At 44.3% G+C, this 18879-nt stretch overlaps 1 protein-coding gene across 2 annotated transcripts; it reads right to left on the bottom strand.

The window, feature by feature from the left end:
• Positions 1-9882: 9882 nt before the first annotated feature.
• LOC110486184 (WAS/WASL-interacting protein family member 2) lies at positions 9883-18614 on the bottom strand. 2 transcript variants are annotated; one of them, XM_090196266.1, is made up of 8 exons: positions 18469-18614; positions 16572-16693; positions 15426-15558; positions 15063-15173; positions 13811-14500; positions 13208-13405; positions 12631-12732; positions 9883-12479 (listed from the first exon to the last, which is right to left on the bottom strand). In XM_090196266.1, exons 2-8 carry the CDS (start codon positions 16629-16631, stop codon positions 12439-12441), a joined length of 1335 nt encoding a protein of 444 aa, XP_090052392.1. In that variant the 5' UTR covers positions 16632-16693; positions 18469-18614; the 3' UTR covers positions 9883-12438. The 2 variants fall into 2 exon arrangements, with proteins under 2 accessions (XP_090052392.1, XP_021413281.3); XM_021557606.3 differs by lacking the exon at positions 18469-18614 and adding an exon at positions 17510-17816.
• Between the last annotated feature and the right edge of the window lie 265 nt (positions 18615-18879).

Here is an 18879-nt window from a genome sequence, read left to right on the forward strand (position 1 = left end):
TCTGATCAGTCTTCTCCTTGTATGAGCTGAAAGTTTAGAGGGACGGCCAGGTCTTGGTAGATTTGCAGTGGTCTGATACTCCTTCCATTTCAATATTATCGCTTGCACAGTGCTCCTTGGGATGTTTAAAGCTTGGGAAATCTTTTTGTATCCAAATCCGGCTTTAAACTTCTTCACAACAGTATCTCGGACCTGCCTGGTGTGTTCCTTGTTCTTCATGATGTTCTCTGCGCTTTTAACGGACCTCTGAGACTATCACAGTGCAGGTGCATTTATACGGAGACTTGATTACACACAGGTGGATTGTATTTATCATCATTAGTCATTTAGGTCAACATTGGATCATTCAGAGATCCTCACTGAACTTCTGGAGAGAGTTTGCTGCACTGAAAGTAAAGGGGCTGAATAATTTTGCACGCCCAATTTTTCAGTTTTTGATTTGTTAAAAAAGTTTGAAATATCCAATAAATGTCGTTCCACTTCATGATTGTGTCCCACTTGTTGTTGATTCTTCACAAAAAAATACAGTTTTATATCTTTGTTTGAAGCCTGAAATGTGGCAAAAGGTCGCAAAGTTCAAGGGGGCCCGAATACTTTCGCAAGGCACTGTATATTTTGTCCTATCATGATGGAATGGTCCCCGACCATATACTCTATAGACACCCACCTGAGCGACCCATACACTGAGAAGTCCTTATGTGTTTTATAGGCCTACGGCAAGAAGCCTATATGCAGCCAAGACAGAGAAATAAATGCAGTCAGAGACCCACTAAAGAAGCACCGCCTTCTCAAGATTCTGAGCCTGCCTGGCCTTACAAAGCCAAACCCCTGGATGGGTGAGAGTAACATAAAATACATTTCTCACAGCTGCTAATGAGAACCTTAACGACCTTGTACCTAGCCGGTGGGAATTCCGGTGGGTGCTGGCAACACTAGCTGCAGTAACCCATGAGGAGGGGTCACACTTGGACAATCAGAGAGGGGGGAAATGATTGTGGCACAAAATAATCAAAGGTCTGACTGCATAGAGATGCTTGTGGAAATGGTCACAACAGGGGACCAGCGTAGGTGTTTCAGGGGAAGGGGGTGTAACAAATTTGATTTGAATTTGTCACATACGTGTTTAGCAGATGTTATGTGTGTAGCGAAATGCTTGTGTTTCTAGTTCTGACAGTGCAGCAATATCTAACAAGTAATATTTAACAATTTCACAACATACCTAATACACACATCTAAGTAAAGGAATGGAATTAAGAATATATAAATATATGGACGGGCAATGTCAGAGCCGGCATAGACTGAGATACTGTAGATAGTATAGAATGCAGTATATACATATGAGATGAGTAATGCAAGATATGTAAACATTATTAAAGTGACATTAAACGAGTGTTCCATTTATTAAAATGGCTAATGTATTCAAGTCTGTATGTAGGCTGCAGTCTCTCTGTGCTAGTGATGGCTATTTAACAGTCTGATGGCCTTGAGATAGAAGCTGTTTTTCAGTCTCGGTCCCTGTACTGACCTCGCAATGATAGCGGGGTGAACAAGCAGTGGCTCAAGTGGTTTTGTCCTTTATGATCTATCTGGCCTTCTTGTGACATCGAGTGCTGTAGGTGTACTGGAGGGCAGGTAGTTTGCCCCAGTGTTGCATTGTAAAGACCGCACCACCCTCTGGAGAGCCCTACGATTGTGGGCAGTGTAGTTGCCGTACCAGGCAGTGATACCGCCCAACTGGATGCTCAATTGTGCATCTATATAAAGGTTTGTGAGGATTTTAGGTGACACGCCACATTTCTTCAGCCTCCTGAGGTTGATTAGGCTCTGTTGCACCTGCTTCACAACAATGTCTGTGTAGGTGGTCCATTTCAGTTTGTTGGTGATGTGTACGCCGAGGAACTTAACTTCTCAGCTTCTCCACTGGTGTCCCTTTGATGTGGATCGAGGGGTGCTGTTTCCTGAAGTCCACGATCATCTCCTTTGTTTTGTTGACGTTGAGTGAGAGGTTATTTTCCTGACACCACACTCCCAGAGCCCTCACCTCCTCCCTGTAGGCTGTCTCGTCATTGTTGGTAATCAAGCCTACTATTGTTGTCTTCTGCAAACTTGATTGAGTTGGAAGCGTACATCGTCACGCAGTTATGGGTGAACAGGGAGTACAGGAGGTGGCTGAGCACACACCCTTGTGTGGCCCCACCTGGGTACTATAGTGTTGGGTAATATAGTGTTGAACGCTGAGCTATAGTCAACGAACAGCATTCTTAAATAGGTATTCATCTTGTCCAGATGGGATAGGGCAGCATGCAGTGTGATGGAGATTGCATCGTCTGTGGATCTATTTTGGAGGTAAGCAAATTGGAGTGGGTTTAGGACAGGCCTGGGCAATTATTTTCCATGGAGGGCCACATTCAAATATACACTGCTCAAAAAAATAAAGGGAACACTAAAATAACACATCCTAGATCTGAATGAAATATTCTTATTAAATACTTTTTTCTTTACATAGTTGAATGTGCCGACAACAAAATCACACAAAAATGATCAATGCAAATCAAATGTATCAACCCATGGAGGTCTGGATTTGGAGTCACACTCAAAATTAAAGTGGAAAACCACTATACAGGCTGATCCAACTTTGATGTAATGTCCTTAAAACAAGTCACAATTAGGCTCAGTAGTGTGTGTGGCCTCCACGTGCCTGTATGACCTCCCTACAACGCCTGGGCATGCTCCTGATGAGGTGGCGGATCGTCTCCTGAGGGATCTCCTGCCAGACCTGGACTAGAGCATCCGCCAACTCCTGGACAGTCTGTGGTGCAACGTGGCATTGGTGGATGGAGCGAGACGTGATATCCCAGATGTGCTCAATTGGATTCAGGTCTGGGGAACGGGCGGGCCAGACCATAGCATCAATGCCTTCCTCTTGCAGGAACTGCTGACACACTCCAGTCACATGAGGTCTAGCATTGTCTTGCATTAGGAGGAACCCAGGGCCAACCGCACCAGCATATGGTCTCACAAGGGGTCTGAGGATCTCATCTCGGTACCTAATGGCAGTCAGGCTACCTCTGGCGAGCACATGGAGGGCTGTGCGGCTCCCCAAAGAAATGCCACCCCACACCATGACTGACCCACCGCCAAACAGGTTATGCTGTAGGATGTTGCAGGCAGCAGAACGTTCTCCATGGCGTCTCCAGACTGTCACGTCTGTCACATGTGCTCAGTGTGAACCTGCTTTCATCTGTGAAGAGCATAGGGCGCCAGTGGCGAATTTGCCAATCTTGGTGTTCTCTGGCAAATGCCAAACGTCCTGCACGGTGTTGGGCTGTAAGCACAACCCCCACCTGTGGACGTCGGGCCCTCGTACCACCCTCATGGAGTCTTGTTTCTGACCGTTTGAGCAGACACATGCACATTTGTGGCCTGCTGGAGGTCATTTTCCAGGGCTCTGGCAGTGCTCCTCCTGCTTCTCCTTGCACAAAGGCGGAAGTAGCGGTCCTGCTGCTGGGTTGTTGCCCTCCTACGGCCTCCTCCACGTCTCCTGATGTACTGGCCTGTCTCCTGGTAGCGCCTCCATGCTCTGGACACTACGCTGACAGACATAGCAAACCTTCTTGCCACAGCTTGCATTGATGTGCCATCCTGGATGAGATGCACTACCTGAGCCACTTGTGTGGGTTGTAGACTCTGTCTTATGCTACCACTAGAGTGAAAGCACAGCCAGCATTCAAAAGTGACCAAAACATCAGCCAGGAAGCATGGGAACTGAGAAGTGGTCTGTGGTTATCACCTGCAGAACCACTCCTTTATTAGGAGTGTCTTGCTAATTGCCTATAATTTCCACCTGTTGTCTATTCCATTTGCACAACAGCATGTGAAATGTATTGTCAATCAGTGTTGCTTCCTAAGTGGACAGTTTGATTTCACAGGAGTGCGATTGACTTGGAGTTACATTGTGTTGTTTAAGTGTTCCCTTTATTTTTTTGAGCAGTGTATTTTTGCCATCACAGGCCAGAATCATATTACAGGATTATACATGTGTATGACTGTGTTGACAGATATATCTACTGTAAGTCACATCCAGATATGCTACTTCACTTGCCCCGAAATAAACCACATCCATGTTCACCTTTTGGTAGGTATTTTCATTATTAAACATGCAATGAACTACACGGAGGAAAAGTACACTGTGCATTCAGCACCATGGACAGAACTCTTGTTAACGGGTATGCACAAAAACAAAAAGAGCTCAACATTACATTTAAACTACTCAATCAGTGTAAGTCTCTAATGGGCATTGACTAGAGCAGTGAAGTCAGGTATAGTTTCTGACGTCGCTATGCGCAGGATTGCTGAGAGGTGAGAGTCAGTAAGAGATGATCTGTGCCTTTCATTACTGAAAAAAATGACTGTTCACATACATAGGTTGACCCAAACAGTACAAACATCTTCTGAGTATGACTCCTAATCTTTGGAAAGTTTTGTTCATCGAGAGATGCGTAGAACCTCGTCAGTGACGTTGTTTTGAATAATTCTCCAATCACTGCGTCAGACTGAAGATCAATAAGTTCAAGTTGCAGGTCAGTGGGAGCATTATCCACATTGAAGGTGAAAGGAAAGGAAGCCAACAGCATGTGATTTCCCAACATTTTGAAATCCTGAAAAACTAAGAAAACACGCAGCAGCGTGGTCATCTGATAGGGAACAGCCTGGTAGTGTCAGAAGGTGGGTGAGATTTCCCTTGAATGCTTTGACAAGGCTATACATCTGCCTCTAATGTACAAAAAGGCCAAAACACACCCTACATTCATCATCTACTTTCCTTTTCTTTGAAAAACTAATTTTTGCGCAATTTCTAGCTATCTACTATTTGCAACTGTGACGTGTGTGTCAGCCTGTCAGTCACTGTCTGTCCTCGTGTAGTTATTTATACGTGCCTTCAAAATAAATGTCCCACAAGCGGTGGGATTTAAATCATTACACAAAGGCGAGTATTCATTGGGCTTTTAATTTGAATAACAAATACGTTTTTCAAAACTTTACCCATGCAAATTCTTCATGTGATCCGAGCATATGATTACGCGGGCGGTATTGAATCATGCCGCGTACGGACCGGTGTTGTGCCGAAAATCTCCCCACTGTCAGAATCCCCCCCTTCGCGTGAACGCGCACGCACTCAATTCTTCATTGCAGCGACTTGCTTGCTAGTTGAGATTTCTGATCACGTTAGGCTGTGTTTAATTTGATTTCGATTCCGGGTTGATCGCGGGGGGAGGCACTAGTAATGTCTGCAGTTTTCGGTTTGGCTATTTGTTTCAAGTGTATTAGTCTATAAATAAATCTATTTTCCAAAATTCGTCATCTCTCCCATGTCTTATTCGACTCGTAGTTGTTCTGAAATGTTTATTGCTTGCCTACATGACTCCCTACTTTACTCTGGTTGGCTGCTTTTCCATCACTTGGCGGTCCAACTCATCCCAAACCATCTCAATTGGGTTGAAGTCGGATGATTGTGGAGGCCAGGTCAGCTGACGCAGCACTCCATCACTCTTCTTCTTGGTCAAATATCCTTTACACAGCCTGGAGGTGTATTGGGTCATTGTCCTGTTGAAAAACAAATGACAGTCCCAGTACGCGTAAACCAGATGGGATGGCGTATTGCTGCAGAATGCTGTGGTACCCTGGTTAAGTGTGCCTTGAATTCTAAATAAATCAGACAGTGTCACCAGCAAAGCACCATCACACCTCCTCCATGCTTCACGGTGGTAACCACACATGCGGAGATCAGCAGGGGGCGGCAGGGTAGCCTAGTGGTTAGAGCATTGGACTAGTAACTGAAAAGGTTGCACGTTCAAATCCCTGAGCTGACAAGGTACAAATCTGTCATTCTGCCCCTGAACAGGCAGTTAACCCACTGTTCCTAGGCTGTCATTGAAAATAAGAATTTGTTCTTAACTGACTTGCGTAGTTTAAAAAAATATATCCAAAAATGGCAGATTTCCACTCATGTTTCTTGGCCCAAGCAAGTCTCTTCTTTTTATTGATGTCCTTTAGTGGTGGTTTCTTTACAGCAATTCAACCATGAAGGCCTGATTCATGCTCTAAACAGTTGATATTGAGATGTGTCTGTTACTTGAACTCTGTGAAGGGTTAGGGCTCCCAAGTGGCGCAGTGCATCTCAGCGCCAGAGGCGTCACTACAGACAATCTGGTTCAAATCAAAACTATCACAACCGGCTGTGATTGGGAGTCCCATAGGGTGGCGCACAATTGGCCCAGCGTCATCTGAGTTTGGCTGGTGTAGGCTGTCATTATAAATAAGAACTTGTTTTTAAATGACTTGCCTAGTTAAATAAAGGTCAAATTCATTTTTTTTAAAGTATTGATTTGGATGAAATTTCTGAGGCAAGAGGGCCAGCATCCTGGAGTTGCCTCTTAAATATCCTGACCTAGTGAGATATACATGGAGGTTTAATATCCTGACCTAGTGAGATATACGGACCCTTAAATATCCTGACCTAGTGAGATATACATGGCGGAGGCTCAATCAATCCAGTCATCTTGACTACTATTTTATGTCATTCTCACTGGCACCAGAAAGTATTGATATGGGACAGAATGCGGTCGGACCATCAAATAAATTGGCATATACATTACTATTACAGAATTTCCACATGGGAGAATATATTGAAAACTGACTTTTTCCCCAACATAACATAGGTACAGCAGATCCCCTTATTGTTTTAGACACTTCTAAAATGTGCCTTTGGAGGAAATGCAATTCAATACTCATCTTTAAAACAAAAGCAATTTAGGTCAAAATAGTTCATATTAACAAAGGAAATAGAAGGACTAACAGTACAGTTAGATAGCAATAACAACGGTACTATAGAGGCACAGAATACGTTAGAGGGAAAACAAAAAGAAGTGGAGGAACTTATTCAAGAAAAATCCAGTGTAATATAAAAAAATACAGCAAACTGGATGGAATATGGGGAAAAATTATGTACCAAATTATAATTTAATCCTCACCATAGAAATGATACCAAACAAAATTGACTGAAACGTGTTACAAAATGGAGCCAGCCATGATTCACGAAAACCATATTTTGAAACAGGAAGCAAAGTACTTTTAAGCATTTGTGTTCATTTCACTCTCCTCCATCTCCACTAACCAAAGTTAAACTGTATGAATTTTTCTTTCTATTAATAATGTCAAATTAACATCTGTACAGAAAGCCAAATTACAGAGGAGGAACTTCATGATGCAATTAAAGCCTTTTTCGATGTACCCGGAGGACCGTTTTCAGCATGTTTTAACCACTCCTATAAAAATGGTAGATTATCAGATACTTAACAAGGTGGTCTGATTTCATAACTACTTAAAACAGGACCCAAGTGGTATATATAAAGATTGCAGTCCATTAAAAAAATTAGAGGCCCCCCTTACACTTCAGTGTTGTGATGCAAACATTCTGGCAAAATGCATAGAATTAAAAAGATAGTCAGATATTATTAATCCTAATCAGTTTTTTTTATTTTTTTTTATTTTTACATGGACGATAGATTGGTGATAAGTCATAAGTACTGGACACAATACAATGGGGTTAAAGTTATGTGCAGTACCAGTCAAAAGTTTGGACACACCTACTCATTCCAGTGTTTCTCTTTGTTACTATTTTCTACATTGTAGAATAAGAGTGAAAACATCAAAACTATGAAATTACACATGGAATCATGTAGTAACTTAAAAAAAAGTGATAAATCAAAATAGATTTTATATGAGATTCTTCAAAGTAGCCACCCTTTGCCAAAGTGTGCAAAGCTTTCTCTCAACCAACTTCACGAGGTAGCCACCTGCAATGCATTTCAATTAACAGGTGTGCCTTGTTAAAAGCACATTTGTGGAATTTCTTTCCTTCTTAATGCGTTTGAGCCAATCAGTTGTGTTGAGACAAGGTAGGGGTGGTATACAGAAGAAAGCCCTATTTGGTAAAAGACAAAGTGCATATTAATGGCAAGAACAGCTCAAAATAAGCAAAGAGAAATGACAGTCCATCATGACTTTAAAACATGAAGATCAGTCAATGCGGAACATTAAGAACTTTCATATTTTATTCAAGTGCAGTTGCAAAAACCATCAAGCGCTATGATGAAACTGGCTCTCATGGAGGACCACCACAGGAAAGGAAGACCCAATTACTAATTATACAAAATTCTTGCAACCAACGGGATGTTATATACAGAGCGTTAGGAAAGTATTCAGACCCCTTGACTTTGTCCACATTTTGTTACGTTACAGCCTTATAAATCATTTATTTAATCAATATGAAAATAAGGCTTTAACCTAACAAAGTGTGGGGGGGAAAAAAAATCAAGGGGTCTGAATACTTTCTGTATCCACTGTATATGGGGGATACAACCATGCCAGCTCTGCAGATTTAGCTACAGAGACAGAATCATTCGATCATTTGTTTTGGTACTGTCCATATGTACCTTGGTTTTTGGACAACAGTTTAAAAATGGTTGAAGAATTTAAACATTTACATGGAGGGAACTCTGAAAATAGCACTGCTGGGTGATTTGAAAAGTCGTCAATCAAATAAGAATACTTTTAGCAAAAATATTTCTTTCAATTTACAATCTGTAGAAACTATGAGAAAAGAAAAGGTTCAGAACTTTTGTGAAACATCACAGCAATCAAAACTGGATGCTGTTAAGAGAGATGGGGGATGGGGTTAAGGTGGGACTAAATATAAGATTAGGCCTGGCTCGCAGTCTGCATTCCAATTGATCCCAAAGGTGTTCGATTGGGTTGCGGTCAGGGCTCTATGCAGGCCTGCCAAGTTCTTCCAAACCGATCTCAACAAACCATTTCTGTATGGACCTCGCTTCGTGCAAGGGGGCATTGTCATGCTCAAAAGGGTAAGGGCCTTCCCCAAACTGTTGCCACAAAGTTAGAAGCACAGTGTTAAGATTTCCCTTCACTGAAACTAAGGGGCCTAGCCTGAAACATGAAAAACAGCCCCAGACCATCAAAGCTCCTCCACCAAACTTTAGTTGGCACTATGCATTGGGGCAGGTAGCGTTCTCCTGGCATCTGCCAAACCCAGATTCGTCCATCGGACAGCCAGATGAAAGGAGCTTCATTACTCCAGAGAATGTATTTCCACTGCTCCAGAGTCCATTGGTGGCGAGCTTTACACCACTCCAGCCGACGCTTGGAATTGCACATGGCTTGTGTGTGGCTCCTCAGCAATGTTCCCGACAGATAGTTCTTGTGCTGACGTTACTTCCTGAGGCAGTTTGGAACTCGGTAGTGAGTGTTGCAACCTAGTATAGACAATTTTTATGCGCTTCAGCACTTGGCAGTCCCGCTCTGTGAGCTTGTGTGGCCTACCAGTTCGCAGGTGAGCCGTTGTTGCTCCTAGACATTTCCTCTTCACAATAACAGCACCTAGGTGACCGGGGCAGCTTTAGCAAGGCAGAAAGGTGGCATCCTATAAGCTCTTCAGTAATGCCATTCTACTGCTAATGTTTTGCTGTGGAGATTGCATGGCTGTGCACTCGATATTAGACACCTGTGGCTGAAATAGCCGAAGCCACTAATTAGACGGGGTGTCCACATACTTGTGCATATAGTGTTAAAGCTAAGTGTTATTGTCTATTAGTTTACACCAATTTGGGGAACATAAAAGGAAACATTCTTTAAGTGATGCAGACTATTACATTGTAGCTTCCAGCAATCTACCCCCTAAAAGAAAACTGATGTAATTGTGTAATGTGGGTGAACTATCCTTTTAACCAAAGCCGGTGGCACATTATTGCATCCTGTCAATAATAACAGATGACAAGGGACTGGACAGAGACAGGAAAAGTTGACTTGTTTCCATCAGTGACATTTTAATTGGTACAACATGTCTGACGCAGAAGGGTGAAATGTACAGAAGGAACCAGGGCCTGGATTAAGCCAAGTATGAAATGGAGGGACGAGAAGAAGACACGAATAAGGAGGTTCTCTCAATGTGAGTGCATACTGCTCCTGTTGAAATGGCCACACAGGCCCTCTGACACAAAGAGGGAATATCTAAATAAACAACAGAAGGCAAGAGAAAGACATATGGAAATACTAACAGTTCGTCACTGGTTTCTGACAAAAGCCTGCCGTCATCTATCCCAGTTTTATTCACTATATTACAAGCTTTATACATATTAACATGTAGAATTGCTATGACTACCATTTTACCCATATGAGGTGTATACACTTAATGATTAGTTTAGCTTTTTTTTAAAAATTTTTAAACACATCCTGAATTGACTTACAGCGAATGCGTATGATAAGGCAAAAGACCAGCAAAGGGTTGAAATAAAAAGAGAATAGCGAGTGACAGTTTAAGGGGGGGGGGGGGTTCTGTCACAATGAGGAATAAGACTAACCCGACAAAACAAACAATAGGAACCAATCACAAGTACCAGCCTTAAAGGTTCACGCCCTTGGGTAACAATGTGCATTTGTTTCAGGCTTGTGGTCAAGTGCATTAATAAGCAAAGAAAATGTAGGGACTACATTACATAAATGTTATTCTGGAAATCAAGTAGATTTTTATTTTTTCTTTCAAAAGACAGAATGTAGACAACTATGCCTGAGATGAACAACTTGGCTGTTAAATCACTAGTTTGTCCATTCAACCCTCAGCAGAAGAGCTCAAAATTGGTACACAGACACAGGTCTGCACTGCCCTTTCGCTCAACATTGGCCAAATCCATAATACACAACTGTTTTTTTTTTTAAATTACAAGTTGAAGGGGTACTGCATCACAACCATGTAACTCCCACGTCTCCCTATGGGAAAAACTAAATACTGCCACCTAGTGGCTATTGTGGGTATCAACATGTGAAATCAGCAGGATAAGGTTGTATTTGAAAGCATCCATTTACTTACCCCACAACATAAACCCCCCCCCCCCTCATCAATTTTGAACAATAAACTCTTGAAGTATTTTAGTGTCAATGTAATGGTGCAGCATCCAATGCATTTGAAAAGCTGTCATTTTTAAGCTTTGTGTTTTTATTTTACCTTTATTTAACTAGGCAAGTCAGTTAAGAATTAATTCTTATTTTCAATGAAGGCCTAGGAACAGTGGGTTAACTGCCTGTTCAGGGGCAGAACGACAGATTTGTACCTTGTCAGCTCGGGGGTTTGGTCTAGTAACGCTCTAACCACTAGGCTGCCCTGCCGCCCCGGCTAGGGAGCTAGTGGGGTTGTAGTGTTGAGTTAGTTGTGAAATGGTTTCAGCGACCCAGACTAGTGTTTAAAGGCATAATAACCTTCTGCTTTGCATTTAGGACAACTAACAAGCTCACCTTTGTGCATTTTGTCAAGACAAGACACACTGAAAAAGAAAAACAACATGCATCTATCTGGTTAGTCTTTTCCTGCACAGAGAGGAAGGGAGGGAGAGATTCCTTGCTGCAAGATCCCATACATGTGCACGATCATTCTCAACAGGATTACTTTTTCCACAAACCAACGATTGTCACAGGTGTTGATTACTGCCAACCATCACCGAGAACATATGGAACTATTGCTTTTGTCAGTCCATCATTCCAACCAGTCATAAGAGAACCCCACGACAAGCCTTGCAGCAGGGAGACAGGATGGGGGATATGAGCTGTTCCCAGTTCAGTTCGGACTTAGTTGGCACTTTTGGAAAGAACCTCTTATCTTCTCCAGTTCTCAGTTCCACAAACCGTATACCTGAAAGGAACTTTCAAACAGTTGCAGTTCCCTCCATCGGCAAGGGGTGCAGTGGGTCCCCAAAAGTCACTCCCCTTTAGACACTTAGAACCAGGCTGTAGAGTCACCGCCGTTAGGACCAGGCTGTAGAGTCACCGCCGTTAGGACCAGGCTGTAGAGTCACCGCCGTTAGGACCAGGCTGTAGAGTCACCGCCGTTAGGACCAGGCTGTTAGGACCAGTCACTTGTTTCTTCTGACTGGTGTTCTCCCGTTTGATGGTGATGTGGGCTCTCACAGTGCATACTCTGACGTGGAGCCCGTGTGGTAAGGAGATGAATGTCTATCATAACGGTGTCCTAGTGTTCCCCATCCACACACGAGCCTGGAAACACTATGAATGGGTAAGTATGCCTTTGTGATTAAACAGGGCAAGTTCACCCACGCGGACACAGGCTGGGAATGGCATAAGTAAGCTGCCAAACTCCACCTCCAAATGGAGTGAGACTGCCATAGAAAAAAATTCCTGGGCTATTTTCAAGGGCAAGCGTGTGAGTGAATGGTTGTGGAGCTTAAGTGAAATGTTGTCAAATGAGAAGCATGTATATGTTATATGCTGTAGGTTCCATGTGAGAATGTTGTGTGTGTGTGTGTGTGTGTAACCCTTGTCTCCTGTACACTAGAAGTGACGGAGTCTCAGTGTTCACCTTCCCACAGGTGGTGCAGGAGGAGCTCCCCTCATCACTGCCAAAGAAACAATAAAAAAACTGTTACAATAAACTATAGGCCTATGGGGAATATATTGATATTCCTTTCATATAAAAAAATAAAAATAAAAATGTACTCTGCACCAGAAAATCTGTGTGTACGTTACTTATTGGCATGTTGCCCTCACCTCTGTTGGCTTTGCTGGGGTAGATCTTGGTGAAGTGCCGGTACTCCTCTGGAGCAGGGAAGTCATCCAGAGGGTGGAAAGAATACTTGGACTCAAAGTCATCTGTAGGGAGAGAAGGTTAGGAAGATGACAGTTCAGGTCAGGAGTGGTGGTCAAAGCCATTGAGGGGCAAAAGGGGAGGAGAGGATAGAAAGAACAGTAGGGAAGAGTGTGAAGTGTCGGTCGTTCTCAATCCCCTTTTGTATTGATCCAAATTGTTCCACCCGAAGGGGCCATGGATCAAGTGCCCTGAAGCACGAGAGATTAATCAGCTCTCACAAATAAAATAAAAGTGTATATAAGAAATATTTTTTTTTTAAGTCAGTTTACCCTTTACCCAACTCAAATTGATTTGACCAACTCCGATGCATAGTTTCCCCATTCTCTTTCACAGATCCAATACTTACGTGGACTGCAACATTTTATACATTCCAAAAGACTCCGAAGTAGATTAATAACCAACTCTCATTTTGTTAGTCAATGTAGAGGGAAACCAAATGTGAGGTCAGGTGATGCAGTATGGGGGAAGAAGACTCACCTACGAAGGAGCGGGAAATGGAGGTGTGTCCATTGCGGATAGGTGGGGGAGGGGGCGGGGGTCCGGCAGGGGTACGGGAGGGAGGAGGGGGGGGCTTGCCACGGCTATGAGGCTCTGAAGGGCTACCTCTGTAGGGGGGTGGTGGAGGGGGGGCATCCCGACCACCGTTTCGTTGACTCGACCCAGGCGGGGGTGGAGCTGTACATAAAACGAACGGTACAGTCATTAAGGACTAATAGAGAAGCCACACTGGCTACCCATCAGTCATTACAATACAACAGTAAGACAGGAACGCTAGAAAAACACTGTAGGCCTGTCGTGGCACCCCACCGTCCTGACTGTAGCGCCACGCCTTGCCACACTACTTTTTCTACACTCGTTTAAAATGTTTACACTAATAAACAAACAATCACCCCTCCTCGCTTGCCTCATATTATGATAGGTGATTGACAAGAGGAGATCGAGGTTAAACGAGGCAAAGCAAGAATTGTGACACAGCACAGCGAGAAAAATATTTAGAACTTAATGGACTTGAAATGGGACTGGCCCTAACCCAGCTCCATTACAGGTAAAGGAACAAGGAGATCACTAGTAGCAACACACCTGCTCCTCTACCGGGGGGCTCACGGACTGGAGGGGGTGGGCGTCCGCCTGGCGGGGAGGGGGAGGGAGGCGGGGGTGGCGCTTGCCCACGGGTTGGAGTGTGTCCAGGTCCGGGCGACGGCTTCTTGCTGAGGGAGTTGTGTCTCTGAGGTAGCTCCGGGGCGGCTTCGTTAACCGGGCTGGAGGGGCCGTTGGTCATGGGCTGGCGGTACGGGGGAGGAGGTGGACCCAGAGAGGAGGAAGAGGAGGATGCAGAGGAGCCCCCTGACGTCAGGGGCCGGCGGTTGTTGTTGGGAGAAGGGGGTGGAGGAGGGGCACTGTTGCGGGCCGGCACCGGGGAAGTCCCCCTCTGTCCTGGTGTGGGAGGGAGGGGCTTCTCCCGGTTGTAGGAGGGGGCGGGTGGTGGCGCCTTCTGAGTCGGGGCAGGGGGTGCGTTGCCCCGGCGAGAAAAAGGGGGAGGAGGTGGAGGGGCGGAGGAGCTGTGCTTCATGCCACTGTTAGGGCTGCCTCCGCTGAGGGGGCGGGAGAGGTCGGGGAGGGAGGGCCTCTGGGATCGGGAGTGCTCCGGGGGAGAGGCCTGTTGGGCTGAGCAATCTGTGTTGTCCTGGCGAACAGGGGGTCCGGGGGGACGAGGAGCAGCGGGGCGCGTGCCAGGAGGAGGCGTCAGGGCTGACCTGCCAACCGAACCATCTGCACCAAAAAAATATTTAAAAAAGTCATCAGCAATTTTTATGTAGATGAATTTATACATGAACAGAGAAACATTAGGACATTTCTCAGTCCAGAGTTACTACAGAACAGAAATGTCTTGTTATGTTGTTTTATTCATCATAATCCATTTTCTAATATTTTCTCTCAGACAGAGGGTAAGGCCTTTCCTATGATGAAATCTAAGACTAATGCAGACGTGCAGGTTAGGGAACTCAATATTGTGAATCAGAAAATCTCCTTCAGCCATGCCTGTCAGATCTATTACAGTCCTGCCCTCTGACAACACTGAAACCTGACGTGCCCCATCTAAGCAGTCAAAGACCAGTGCTCATTTTTCAACCAATTGCAATCGTGTTTTGACGAAGAAGCTTGCTCCCAAACTTGCCAGAGATAAATGTAACGGAAGGGAATTAAATTGCTGTGCTAAACCTTCTTCTTCAACACAAGTTTGACGGACCACTCATTCGGCGGTCCAGATTGTTTTGGGAAATCTTTGTAAGTGACACCATTAGTAAAAACAGATTAGATATGAAATACTTGCCTCCGACTGGTCTCAATTTAGGCACACCTGCCTGGAAAAGACCTCCCATTGGCTGAATGACCCCTGACGAGCCTCCTCCGCCTACATTACTAACGCCATCTCCTTTAGGATCTGGACAGGGAAGAAAACAAGGTTAAATGACATACATTACAATATTAACCCATTATATGTATAATTACACTCATGGTCTCCCATTCCACTCCTGTGAAATAAGCCTTGACCCCCAGAGTGTGTGCTCCATGCACTACACTAGCGTCATCAGTTCTGTGCTTCTTACTTCCATCCAATCAGATTAGTCAGTAAAACACTACCAGAATAGTAGGTCTGAGACAAGGGTGAACCTTAGTGGTGCTGTGGCCTTACTTTCTAAGATGGGTGCGCTCCTGTCATTTACCACGCCGACCTTCTTCAGCTTGGCCCCTTTGTGGATGTCCCCGAGCAGGGCTCCTCTGCCTTTGGCCTCATCTCGGTTGAGCTTAGGTGGGGTGGTGTTGGCCTGCAAGGGGAAGAGAGAGCCCACGTGTCCTCTAGTTAGCTCAGCAGAGCACACTTTATGCTAACGTAGAACAGACCCGAGTACACAACCCAATTTCTCGTGGACAGACTACATAAACGGTACAGTAGATCTGTCATGATACCACGGGATGTGTATGATAACGAGCAGCATTAGTTTGGGTGCTTTGGACAAATCACGATTTCAGAGGAGTCTTTCGAAATTGGGATGGGGAGGGGCCATTCGGCCCATAGACTTGGTGTAACGAGCGAAGATTACACATGGCCTGACAGGTAACAGCTTGCAGAAAGCACATGTCACAGTTGGTGCAAGGGAATTAGCCGGGTAGAACGTGTCCTCGAGGGGCTACAGCACAATACATTTTTAGAAGATTTATATTTTGTGAGTCCTTCACATCAAGTCATTAATTAGTTGTCCATTGCATAAATCCATATCGTTATGCAGCCCCGTCTGCAGAGGCCTGGTCGGTTGACTGCTCATTATGTGAATTACTTCATGTGTAAAAAAAATAAAACATTTTTGAGGATGATTAACATGAGCGAGCAGCGCTAATCACCAGAAGCTCTCTGGTAGGTCCCGAATGGCACACTATTCATTAAATAGTGCACTACTTTTGACCAGAGCCCTATGGGTCAAAAGCAGTGCACTATTAAAGCGAATAGGGTGCCTTTTGAGACACAACCTCTGATTGGGTTTGGCAGGGAAAGGATAGCACATACAATCACAGGCCACGGGGAGAGCTCATTTCAGATTTCAGTAGTGTGCTCTCTGAACAAGGTAAAAATTCAGCTTCACAATACCAGTGAAAAAGGGATCTGAGAGTTGTCAAGTTGGTTACAACTAATTTATATAAACTACACTAGAGCTAGGCCTACATCATGGCTCATACCATTAAATATGTCCCTATCATTTGTTTGACAGATACAGTTTGCTACACAGTTCCACAGGAAACATTTTGCATCCAGGTGACACTGCATACTTGAATAAGGTCTTACCTGGCTGAGGGTGGGGGGTGGAGGGGGGCCTCCAGGGGGTGGAGGGGGAGGAATGGGCATCCTGGCCTGCTCAACAAGTCTTGTGGATGGCCTGGGGTCTCAGATACAAACTCAGTCACCACCTGCAATAAACGCAGAAAAACATGTTTCAGAGTCATCTAGTGACATATTTCAGTCTTATCTAGCATGAATTTGTCAACTAGTATAGTTAGCTAAGTAGAAGTGGTTCACTTTGAATTGATTGCTTCCCTTGCAATAAATTATATTTTAAACCACGCAGCTAGCCATCGAATAAACGTTAACATACTGGTTTCATGTGACGTTACTGATGACGTCTTCACTTCGTTAGCAAGTTGGCCTATCTAGCTAGCTAGTTATGCTAGCAGAGGGCTAACGTTGGGTCAGTGCTGCTGTGTAATGGAAATGAGCCGACTGTAGATAGCGTTAAATCATCCAACAGTGTGACGTCTCCAAATAAACCTGGTCATCGGTAGCTAGGTCAGATTAGCCAATAGTTAGCATAAATCGGTTGACTAACGTTAGGTAGCAAGCTCACAAATTTAACGTTAGCTAGCTAACCAATTAGCATACAAACTTGATGAAATTGCGGCGGCCCTTCAGCAAAAGGATGAGCTAACTCCATACATAACAGCTCAACTAGCTAACCATCTTGTAGTAAAGTATGGCTACAATACATCCTAACAAACGTTCGCTATGAATCTCAGCTACATCGTACATGGCGCGAACTCATCATGGCTATCATGTTTGGCTAATGTTCATGGCTATCATGTTTGGCTAATGTTCATGGCCATCATGTTAGCTAATTACAGGATCTGTTGCGAGCTAACTACCTGGGTTAGCTTGCCAGAGTTGGCAACCTTTGCAAATTAGATTAATTAGGCGAATTGCTAGCGAGATTGCTTCAGAATGCAACTTACTGGAGTTTCTTAGCAGCCCATTCGTTTGATATTTGACGTTTTAACTCATATTAGTTTCTTCGTTCTCGGTAGTTCCTTCATCTCAATTGTATTAATAAGTTTCAAGCTGGCCATTGATATTTCACTCCTGCATTCACGCACACGCCCCTTCACTTGCAGCAGAGAAGATGGAAGTGTGCAGACGGAAAATGCCCAGAGATGGTAAAGAAAGCGAGACACCCCACTCCCTATTTTTTCGAGTCGGGGCTGGCACCACCGTGGTCTACCTATTGCCCCCGCCCCGCGGAGGGGGAGCCCCCAGAATCGTAACATCTTTCTAGGACAGGGAGGGGGCAATATGGCACCAATGAGCGGTTCCAGGAAGTGAATTCTCAATAAAATCACCCGTTGTGATAAATATTATCGATAGCAATATTACTGTACAACGTACAATTCGTATGTTGATGTAGTGCCCATTGGTCAAACTTCAAAGTCATGTCTTTACCGTCACTTTCTGCCACAAAGAGCACAAAATAACTACACGCACCATGAGCCTTGAGGTCTGTATCGTCAGAACACGTCACTTTACAGAGAACGATAGAGGCCTCTAATGGCCAAAAGGCCATATTCGCATGGCCAGCGCCATTGAGGGCTTCCACCATGCTTCTGCTATTTTAAAGTAGTCATAGTAGTCAACTGGGTTCCTAAGGGTTGTTGTTGCCTCAATGGTGCTGCCCATGCTGTCACCGACTATAATGGCACAGATATAAAGATGAGTCCTCTATCTATCTCCATGTATATTTTTTTAATATTTTTGATCTCATTTTCTTTTGCTGTTTTGGTTAGTCATTTTTGTCTTATTTCACTGTAGAGCCTCCAGCCCTGCTCACAATGCCATAGCTAGCACTTATGTTCCATGAGGTAAAATGGTGCCTCTAGAGACAAAACTTCTCTCATTGTCACTCAATGCCTAGGCTTACCTCCACTGTCCTCATATCCTACCATACCCTTGTCTGTACATTTTGCCTTGAATCTATTCTTCCGCTCCCAGAAACCTGCTCCTTTTACTCTCTGTTCCGAATGCACTAGACAACCAGTTATTTTAGCCCTTCAGTACTCTTATCCTACTCCTCCTCTTCCTCTGGTGACGTAGAGGTTAACCCAGGCCCTGCAGCCCCCAGCATCACTCCCATTCCCCAGGCGCTCTCATTTGTTGACTTCTGTAACTGTAAAAGCATTGTTTTCATGCATGTTAACATTAGAAGCCCTGGTGCCCAACTGGACAAGAGGACAAGTACATTAGAGTGTCTAGTTTGGGAAATAGATGCCTCACAAGTCCTCAACTGGCAGCTTCATTAAATAATACATGCAAAACACCAGTCTCAACGTCA

The sequence above is a fragment of the Oncorhynchus mykiss genome, chromosome 13 (assembly GCF_057628025.1).
Source record: "Oncorhynchus mykiss isolate SJ-2025 chromosome 13, ASM5762802v1, whole genome shotgun sequence".
NCBI lineage: Eukaryota > Metazoa > Chordata > Actinopteri > Salmoniformes > Salmonidae > Oncorhynchus > Oncorhynchus mykiss.

What these genes read in the sequence shown, in the direction of transcription:
- LOC110486184 (XM_090196266.1), bottom strand. Translation starts at nt 16,631, where the DNA reads ATGCCCATTCCTCCCCCTCCACCCCCTGGAGGCCCCCCTCCACCCCCC. An exon ending in CACCCCCCACCCTCAGCCAG is followed by an intron (nt 15,559 to 16,571) that starts GTAAGACCTTAT and finishes TTCCCCTTGCAG; the next exon opens with GCCAACACCACCCCACCTAA. An exon ending in GAGCGCACCCATCTTAGAAA is followed by an intron (nt 15,174 to 15,425) that starts GTAAGGCCACAG and finishes TTCCCTGTCCAG; the next exon opens with ATCCTAAAGGAGATGGCGTT.